General features: G+C 27.9%; 1 protein-coding gene and 2 pseudogenes across 1 annotated transcript; all 3 read right to left on the reverse strand.

Moving 5' to 3' along the window:
• Positions 1-944: 944 nt before the first annotated feature.
• LOC126553447 (E3 SUMO-protein ligase KIAA1586-like) lies at positions 945-3,900 on the reverse strand. The gene is made up of 8 exons (XM_050208608.1): positions 3,871-3,900; positions 3,552-3,668; positions 3,435-3,488; positions 2,724-3,051; positions 2,421-2,603; positions 2,027-2,302; positions 1,439-1,576; positions 945-1,297 (listed from the first exon to the last, which is right to left on the reverse strand). The coding sequence occupies exons 1-8, from the start codon at positions 3,898-3,900 to the stop codon at positions 945-947; spliced, it is 1,479 nt and encodes a 492-aa protein (XP_050064565.1).
• A 2,110-nt stretch (positions 3,901-6,010) lies between these two features.
• On the reverse strand, positions 6,011-7,097 carry LOC114132254 (uncharacterized; annotated as a pseudogene).
• A 269-nt stretch (positions 7,098-7,366) lies between these two features.
• On the reverse strand, positions 7,367-8,117 carry LOC126548869 (uncharacterized; annotated as a pseudogene).
• Positions 8,118-11,125: the final 3,008 nt, after the last annotated feature.

The raw sequence follows: 11,125 nt of genomic DNA on the forward strand, positions 1-11,125 counted from the left end.
GTAATAAGAAGAAAAAAGTAGAAAACTTTCAAAATATACTTTGTGTTGAAGAAGAAGATAATATTATTGATGAAGATGATCAACACAATGAAATAGAAGATATAAATATTTATAAAGAAGATGTCATTGAACATATATCAGGATTTGTTATAGAACAATTGAAACAAACAATTAATTGTCAAACATGTTGTAATGCGCTTAAAGATAAGACTAAAAACCATACACTGATCGACATCAAAAATCGAGGAGGCCTCATAAAACCAACAACTGATGTAATTACAATTTGTAAATTAACTGAAAAAACATTTGTATCTAAAATTCATGAAGTGCCAAAACATTTAGAAGATCCAATCAATTTTTTATTAGTTAAAACAATAGCTAATATTAATATAAAAAATGTGTTTAATTGTTTAAATGAACATATTTTATCTCAGTCACCAATTAACAACCATGTTCTACAAATTATAAAACTTGTTATAAAAAATTTTATTGTTATTAGACTACACCAGTGATGTAGTCCTAAAAATTTTTATGGGTACACGCCTGAAGCATTTTAAAATAAAACTAGGGGGGCTATGCCCCCCATACCCCCCTAATTCGTACTCGTTCATGTTATCTACTAGTGATTGTAACATATTTGGTAAACAAAACCACAATTTACATTTTTAAATAGCATATTAAACCATCGACCAACATAAAATTATGATAGACAAAATACTCAGGATAGATAGCATATTGAACAAGTACTCACTATTTTGTCTATTTATCAGTTGTCTATAATATAATATACAATAATACCTACTACAGAATGATTGATAATTAAACTCATGATCCATAAATAATGTTTAAAAATAAAATACTTGATAAAATTAAAAACTGTATAATTTAACACAAAATATAAATTGCTAACATATTATGAAACATTTTTAATACATTTTACATAGTTAAAGTAATTGCCATAGTTTATATTTTGGATCTTCAGTTGCAGTACTGGTATTAACTTTTCTTGATTTGTTGTCATCAGCATCTCTATGGGAGGTTAACCAACTTTCGACATAATCTTTAGGATTCCATCTTTGTAAAGGTGGACCATTAATATTTATGAACATTGAATTAGAAATGTTGTTTATTAACAATCTTGAACGAAGATCTGTACATATATTGTTCATAACACTAAATCCACGTTCGCACTCAGCTGTTGAGCATGGAAATGTCTTGATTAAAATATTTATGTCATTAAGTTCTTCAATTAAAGTTATATCATTATTATCGTTGTCATCAATATAGATTCGCATTCCTTTTAATGTCTTTACTTTATTAATATAAAATCTGTCACAAATACGTTGTATTTCTTTTTCACCAAAGCGTATCTCAACTTCAGAAGGCCATAATTTTTTATCAAATATTTGAAAGTCTTCAAGTATTATTTTTTCTTCACCTTCATTTGGTATTAGTCTCATATTTAAATTATTTACTACACTTGTTATAAACTGGTTCTTATTTATACAAGTTATCTTTTCGTTGTTAGATAAAACAACAGTTTTAAATATCATTTTTTCTTTTGCTTTAACAGTTTCTGAAAAATAATTACCATTCATAGTTTTCAATGACTCAATAACTCTAATTGTTCTTCTTATTAATACATCAGACTGCAATAGAGACATATCTTGTTTTTGTAAGTCAAGTGATAGTTGTGACTTGTGATATCTCAAATAAAACATCACACATTAAGGCTAAACCTAACAAGAATTGTATACTTCCCAAACGCTTACTAAGCCAACTGTATTTACAGTACGGTCCACGAAAACGTGCGGGTGACCGCTGCGCGCCTCGTGGCAATTTTGCGTCGGTGGTTGGTAAACTATTATATTTGGTTGCCTCACCGGTATTGCAGCCGCGCCGGCTGCAACACCAGCAATTGGCACGGATCATATGTTGAGGTACACTGGCTTTCAGAGAAATCGCCACGAGGCGCGCAGCGGTCACCCGCACGTTTTCGTGGACCGTACTGTAGACTTAATTTTACCATCACGAAATTTATTTTGAGAAGCTTGAATAAGATGATTATATAATGCTGGATATATTTTCCAAATTACACTAATTGTTCTAAAACTACTTGCTACCCAGCGAACATCAAGAACTTTTCCAATTTTTAAAAAAATGTCATTTAAACTTGTACAGTGTTCTTTTAATTCAATTTGGTTTTTTGGAGATCTGCTGTATAAGGAATATAAAGAATCTAAAAAATGCTTAAAATGGTTGGTAGCAGTTATGTCCTTTAATGTATCACCAACTGCTAACTCTAATCGATAATTAAGACAATGCCAACTAAAAATTAAGGGATACTTTTCTTTCAAGCGCACAGCCACTCCATTTCTTTTTCCAAGGAGAACACTAGCTCCGTCCGTTACAAATGATACCCAATGTTCTACCAAAAAATCCAGAAGCATAAAGACATTCTATTAATTGACTGACAATACTAGAAGCGGTTTGACTTTTTAATTCTACCAAATCCAAAAATATAAAAATAGGTTCTGAGTTTAATATTGATGATTTAACATAAACCACCATACCTGATAAAGAACTTACAGTAGTGGATTCATCTATAAGAATAGAAATTTTAGATGCAGTTGCCATAATATTTTGAACTATTTTAGTTTTCATTTTATCTGCAATATGTGAAATAATTTTTGTACTAGAGTACCTAGAATGCAAAGTAGTACCAAGATTAAGTCCATTGAGATGCTGTAATTCAATTAATTTTGAGTGGTCATCATAAGGTCTATTATACTTAGCAATATAGTAAGCTGTTCGAAAAATTGTTTGTGTTGTTTCATAGAAATTAGATTGGCCAGTTTGAAATGCTTTACTTACACCTTTACTTTTAAATGTTTTTAATGTATCTACTGACTTACAATATTCGCAACCAATTTTCCCATCACTGTATATAAGCCAAGGGTATTTATTCTTTTTTTCAATCCATTGATCATAAGACCAATCTGATGGCCAAGGTACTGAACTTTTAGTTATGCAGTTAATAGTGTCACACATCTGAAAAAAAAAATTGGTTATTGATATGATAAATTTAGAACTAGTTATCAGTAAATTTATATTACACAGCATACATTATACTATTTTATGCAAAAAATTAATATAAATTAAAAACTTAAAAACTTTTTGAATAATTGAAATACTTCCTAAATTTGATTATTTGATATTTTCTACTAAATTTTAACTCATTTTATTGAATTCTAATTTAATATTTGATTATTGTAATTTTTAGTATTAAAAAAATTAGGTAATATAGATAATTTAGATATTCTAGAATTACAATGGTGGATAAAATTTATAAATATAAATGAATGCACGGGTCACAAAAAAATAATAAATTAAACTACCTATTGTTACTTCACAAAAGTATTATTACTTTATACCTGTTTTAAGTTTTGATCATCTTCTGAAATCAATGGATGAGTTGATTTATTATCCTATATTAATTAAACAATTAAAGTTTTGATTAAAGTGTTTTAAAGTAATTTGGTAAAACTTACCATTTTAGATTTCTTCTTTGCTACTGGTGACGGATCATCTTCATCATCTGAATTTTTAATAGTCTTCACAATATTTGGTTTGTCTAAACTTATTTCAATAGTTTGACCAACTTTAGTCTAAACATAAGAAACTATATATTTAATTTGAAAAAAAAAATTGTAAATATAATATACATGATACCTACATCTATCATATTATTTATCCAATCATATTTTTAAGGCCTCTACATTTCTAAATTAGACTATGTCCAGTAGATACTAGCGACTTACCTACGTAAAAAAACATGATGCTACCAATAAATAATAAAAATTGTCTTACCTTGGTCGTTTTTGTGAGAAATTTCTCCATATTAAGTAAACAAGAACACAAGAAAACGAGACACAACTATACAAAAATTCGATGTATAACGTGCAAGACAATATTATATTTTATATAAATGTACGTGTATACTGTTTAATATTATCTTTGCTAATAAAGTGGTAACAGTTATAAATTATAAAATAACATAACTTACTATAATAATACTAATGTGAAAAAGTACTAGGGACAGAAGGTTTATATAGAAATGTAATGAATACTTGGAACATTAACTGATAACTGGACAAAACAACAATATTGTGAACGTTACCAAATGGTTTAAAAATAGATTTGTGTACAAAAGACTCTGTACAACACGATTTAAGATGGTACTACTATAGCCGTGGTACAAGTAAACCATGGACTTTTATGATCTTTTCTTAGTCCGTGAAATAAACAAATTACGCTTATCTTCTTTTACTTATTAAATATCAAAATTTAATAAATATACATATTATTTGCTGGGGAACGTTAATTCATCTTATTCATGCTCCGTGTACCCGCGTACTACGATTTTCGTTAAAGGTACACTCATAATTATAAAATTAGGAGGTGGGTACACGCCGTGTACCCTCCACTCAAGGGCGTCTCTGGCCCTATTTTCAAGGGGAGGGGGGCGACTTATTGATACAATTTAAAAAAAAAAACCAAAAATACAAAAATGTATATGTTAACCTATTTAAATAACTAGGAGCGCTATTCTAAAATGTTTAATTATTTTACTATTTATTCGGTGTACACTTTTTGTATCATAATTACATATAATTACGAAAATATTAAAGTATAGGTACTATTAAATAGAAATAAAAACAGAGGCTCTGGGGAGGGAGATCGCCCCATCGCCCCCCCCCCCCAGAAATACGCCCTTGCCTCCACTACACCACCATAACAAAGAGCTAAGCCAACCGAAACATAGAAATAGATCACACCTGACTAAAGTCATATTATTTAAGCACCAATAAAATTTTATTCAACAGTAATCTTATTGTATATATTTATTATATTAAAATATGTATTATTTATATTTTATATATTGTTATATGTATTAAAATGTATATTATAGTTTACTATATATTAAGTATATTATTATTAATATTAGGTATATTATATTTATATTATGTTTTAATTAAAAAAGTAGTCTTCATTATATTATAAGCTTGAATTAATAAAGTTGATTATGATGTAATATAAATACTTACCAATGATTTTACTTTTAGAAGCTGTAACACATAAACTAGACCCGATGGAATCAGAATAATTATGACTTTATAATGAGAGTGTAGATCTATCCTCTATGGTAGCTTCTAACTTATTACAAAATTCTGTTTACCATTCACCAGTGTAATTACTAATAACTTATAAGTAAGTATTATGATAATTACATATTGTAATTTATAATTAATTATTATTAAGAAAAAAACTAAAAATGTAAAATATAATATAATATTTTATTACATTAATACATTATTGATTATTATTATAATTTATAATATATCATGACAAATAAGACTTTTAAATATAAGAGGAAATTGAAGATCTTATTTGTCATGTAATATATTATGATATTAATAACAATGATAATACTAATATTAATAATACGCTAATACGCATGGCTGAAAAAACTTAATGCCAATATTGTCCTCCATGATATGGCCAAACGCATAGTTCTTTCTCTCTCACTCTGTCTCGTCCCCATGAAATGATGGCAGGGTGGTGTGGTAAGCGCTGTCTATTAGTTTACAGGTCTATGCTTCAATATCGATATCTATGTTATCGATGTTATCGATGTCTGTACTATCGATAGTTCATTTAGAGTACATAATATACATAAAAATAATGTAAAATATATTCTTAAATAATAACTGATGATAAAAAAATAAAAGATTTATATTTTGTAGTAGATAATTTATTTTTTAATAACACAATATTTTTTGGAGTATTATAAATTATACAAAATAATAAAAATTATTACTTATCACAAATCACAATTAATTATTATAAATCAAAAATTAAAATTATTATAGTTACAATAGAAACTATTTGTTTTATAAAATATAAAATTTAAAAAATATAAAATAAAATTTTATGTTACAATGTTAAATTTTCCTAATGTTTTTTTTGGCTTTTTAGAATGCTTAGAGTGCCAAACATTTGCTTTTAATTTCATTGGGTCAGATTGTAAATGGTGAATTTTTTTCTTCCCTATCAGAATTCTATTTATTTCAGTACACCAATGGTTGAGCATTACATTTACAATATTATTTATAATTTTTTTTTCAAAATGTTCACCATTGTGGTTTGGGCAGAGCGGAAGGTCTTTAAAATTAAAATTATTTTTAATGTTTAGACTTAGTGTCATACAAATATCTTTATGGTGACAAATTTTAGACATTTGTCCACTTACATATACAATTATTTGTTGAACCAAAGAAGAAAAATATTGTGACGGGTACTTAAATGACTGTCTTTTAATAGTGTAATCTTTAGCTGTTACGAGATCATGTGTTGCTGTAACATTGTTAGCACAAAGATTTTTTAAACATATATTACAATTTTTAAATAAGTTTTTATTTAGTTTTTTTTAAATGTAACCAGCTATATATGTGTGAACGTGCTCACGTATAACATTTACACCCACTAGAATATTATAAATTGTTACTGGTAAATCGACAGTGATGTTACAATTATTTTGTACCTCATTTGTAATATTAGAGTCTTTTGAAATTAAATTCCTATAAGATGTTAGACTTGCTTTTACTATATCTTCACAGTTGGAGCCTGGTGTATTTAATGACATTAAATTGTTCAACAATAATGTCTTATATGCTGACGCAAATGCGTGGCATGATGGATTACATGAGCTGACACTTCGTGCTGCGCCAAAAAAACATTCTAAGGGATCCTGATTTAGGTTAGGTTAGAGTGGTAAGAGTGATCGAATGCCAATGCTGGATAAGGTTTTAAACAATCTTTGAAAACCTAAAATCAAACAATAAAACATAATGTCAAAAAATGCATCATATGATATTTTTTTAATTTTTATTATACTATTTTATACTAATATAAACATGTATTGTAGAAATATCAATGTCATTATTATATAGATACTACTAACCTCGTATTGTTTTCATCCAATTGTTTAAAGTTGGTACAGCACATGTTTTGCCGTTTTTATTAATGAACTTCATTGTGGATAAAACTTGAAGACTCAGTCCAAAGTGCATGATGAGGTGATTCCTTTTTTATTGATATTCGATAAATTTTACCATCTATTATTCCATCGAAAGGGCCATTCAAGGAATCAAATAGCTTATCAAAGAACAAACAGATTTTGGCAGTGTCCTTAGCACTGGGATCAATCAAATTTTTAGCTGTTAACAGAATGTGAAAAGTATAATTAGTGATTTTTTTGAAACAGATTTATACATTAACAACTAGCTAGACAGAAATGAATTCATTACTTACATGATAAGAACGTCTTTGTAGATGACACTCGTTGTGAAAAAATTTGAGTTGCACATTTCACTTTCATTTTCAAAATTTTTTCAGGCACCACATGTTGATCGGTAATTCGTGGTAAAATTTTACAATCGGGTATTGCACTATCGATACTGTATAGATCTTGAATGTAGGACCATTTTGCACAACCTTTCTCCCCATTGATTGAAAAAACTAAATCTTTTGTTAAGAGGTTATTTGTTATACATTTGATCAAATGTGGGACATAAAAAATATGAACAATTTGGATCATTTTTCCATCATCTACTTGTATCTCATAAATATCATCCGTATATATTTCATCGCGCTTGATAAAAATCATTTTGTCTCATTTATAAGAAGTTTTATGGCACTATTATTAGAACGGCCTTGGTCAGAAATGGTTGCCACTATTTGTAAGCCTGTCTTTTGGACTTCTCTTACCACCTGAAGACAAAAATGTATGTTTAGATTTATTTACCAAATTTCATAATTAATTTTATTCTTACTTCTTTTAATAAAACAGATAGTTGCTCATGTTTGGTAGCCCCTTGACAAAAAGTATATGATACTGGCTGTTTAATATTTTTTTTTGTGCCACGCACCATAAACACAAGTGCATGATCAGCATACTCTTGATTTCTATTGGAAGCACTGTCCACAAATCCATCAATTTGATCTGTTGTTTTGTTGTAATGTAAACCACTGCTTATACACACTTCGTCAAACATTAATGTACAATATCTAAATGAATGTACATTTAATTATTTTATTATACAAATGTTGATAGAATGTGATTTTATATTATTAGATATAAATATTATTAGAATGTGTTTGGAATACATTAGTTGACTATAAATGCCATAATTGTAATAACATCGGAAGTTCTGAAGATAAACATCAGATAATAGTGGCAAATGAGTATATAGTAATTCAACTAAAACTATTTATTCCAACATTTGTAAATGGTCAATTTGTTCCCAACAAGATAACAGATCTAAAACTTAGTGGCGTACCCACCTCTATTTTGGAAATTGCTGGAGCACAATACAAAACTCAAGCTGCATATGGGAGAAAACACTAGTTCTGGCCATTACATTGCATACCTGAGACAAGCAACTTCCAATTGGGTTTGCGCCAATGACACAATAGTTGCAGAAAAAAGATGGCCAAACAACAGCAAAGATGTATATGTTATCATTCTAAAAAGAATGTAAAAATATTTTCCAATTGGAAAAAAAAACAAAACATAACACAGCTAAAAATAAATTGTAAACTTAACCTGTAAGTATACAATCTGACTGTTATTGGATTCAAAAAGGAACGTATAAACCGCCAACTATTCACTTACATAATATTATGTATAAGTTGCCAGTCCCAAGCCTGGATAAAAAGTGTGAGGGTGCTAACCTTATAATAATTGTTATTTTTTAACATAAGCAGAAACCTAGATTTTATTTTTATTTAAATAATATCGAACTATATATTATTATTCTCACTTCTGACCTTAATACCTTATACTATGTATGTTTGTACTCAATCCTCCAAATACAAACTACAATTTTAATTGTGCGGTCTTAAGATTATCAACATTCATTATATGTATTCGCCTAGGATCATAACATATTTTAATAACTTATATAATATCAGTTATACAGCAAAGCCTATCTTCCAGTGTTAAGTATTTAGATGACTAGCCTGTATAATAGATGTTATTTTCCATACATAATTTAAATTGTTTAGGACATTTTATTTTGTAATTTTGTGCCAAGTATATAATAATAATATACAGTGACTAAAAATAAATAATCAGAGTTTATTTAAATTTATTTATTCATAATACTTCATATTTTACATTGTACATTTAACTATGATACAACTCGAATACTAACAATTTATTGAATATATTATAATACATATAATACATTAAAGGTAAAAAGTAAATACTTAAAAAGCCACTTATTATATATGTTTATACTAATTTATTACATTAAATTTGTTATTTTTTACAGATTCAAAATATTTAATCAATTTAAGGGTTGAAAGTATATGAATCTTTCAATGGCCTTCATTGGGTTTAACAGTGCAAACATTTTTATTAGTTGATATCGTTGATGTACTGTGAACTATGAATCTTATAAACAATTTGTCATTACTCAATGTGCTGTGTGATACAAAATTCTGTATCTATTGAACTTAGAATTTAAGAAATGTATTAATCCACTGTTATTTTTATAAAATAAAAAAAAAAAAATCCTTTATTTAATGGTTTAATTTGAATTATTAGTATTGTAAATAGTCCATAGTAATCTGGTCAAATTTATTTGGAATACCTCTGTACTAAAGTCTACCAGTTGAGAAACTACTAACTATTTGTATTATAGTACACTAAGTATAACATAAGCTGAGCTTGGTTACACTATAATATGCATATTTGATGATAAAATTCAGCCATTAGTAATATCTAAACAATAAACAAAATACATAATTATAAGTAATTATTAAGTAATTTAATGTGATAGGTACTTATTAAACTTACATAATGAAATCTTTAAGAAATGGCTCGTCTTGATGTTAATATGTAATTGTTACACAAGGAATCAACACGACGTAGAATCATATTAATTTAAAACGATTACAATTAATACATGGTTAATTCATAATAGAAATAAAATTTTAAAAACCGTAATCAACCAACAATGTCAACATACGGAATGTAAACAAAACATAAAATATCACAGATATAGATAAAGTTTATTATCTATACCAGCAGCTTCAGCTGTGCAAGGTTTATAGATAATAATCTATAAACCTTGGCTGTGTACAATATTATATGTGATTATATGGTATAGCAGGTATATCTATGATAATATAAGGTATTTTGAATTATCATAGATATTATCTATTCCCATCTCAAACTGTAGTCGATAGGTTTAGGCGTTAAAATCTGATACTGGCACGCAACAATTTGGCGCAGTCGGTAGGATTCACTTTTCAAGGAGGCAAACTGTCAAAGGCTACTATCAACAAGGAAGACTTGTACACAGTTCCTCGTTGATAACTCCAGAAGAGAAGACCATTCAATTCAATTTTGCAGAAAGTATCAGACATGATGACAAAATCAACGAACGTCGCATTATTGTGAGTGAATAGTTAATTAAATTATTACACGGATATATGTTACAAAAATATAAAACCTAAGAAATATCATTTAAGTAACTGAATATATTTAAGTAGGTCGTAAAAAACTATTTAGGAATTTTTTTTTTTGATTATTAAAGGGCAATTGATTTATTTGAATTATTATTGAGAAATATTGAGTTATTATATTATTATTGAGGGCATATTGAGTTATTTGAGTTATTATTGAATTATATTATTATTGAGGGCATATTGTTGAATTATTGAGATTATTATTGAGAATTATTAAAGGGCATATATTATTGAGATTTATTGTTGAGTTAATAGTTGATTGTAAAACGTATCAAATGAGTGTGAAAGCAATTTATGGAGAACACAGGTACATCTCCTTTGGAAGTAGCTAATCCATCGAATAAGACGTCTTTAGAAAATCCAGATTTGAGTTTAGAATTATTAAATAAAACCCAACAGTTGATTAATTTGGGAAGCCCTAGTAGAAGCCCTAGCCCTAGCCCTAGTAAAAGCCCTAGCCCTATTGAAAGCCCGAAAGAACGCCCTAGTTTATTTAGAAACCCAAGTGAACGCCAAAGCGCGAAAA

The sequence above is a fragment of the Aphis gossypii genome, unplaced genomic scaffold, assembly GCF_020184175.1.
Source record: "Aphis gossypii isolate Hap1 unplaced genomic scaffold, ASM2018417v2 Contig00248, whole genome shotgun sequence".
In the NCBI taxonomy this organism is placed as follows: domain Eukaryota; kingdom Metazoa; phylum Arthropoda; class Insecta; order Hemiptera; family Aphididae; genus Aphis; species Aphis gossypii.

Coding starts and splice junctions, on each gene's coding strand:
- LOC126553447 (XM_050208608.1), bottom strand. CDS start 3,900: ATGGAGAAATTTCTCACAAAAACGACCAAG. Junction 3,489..3,551: donor CAAAGAAGAAATCTAAAATG/GTAAGTTTTACC, acceptor TAATTAATATAG/GATAATAAATCAACTCATCC. Junction 2,303..2,420: donor ATTTTTTGGTAGAACATTGG/GTATCATTTGTA, acceptor ATTATCGATTAG/AGTTAGCAGTTGGTGATACA.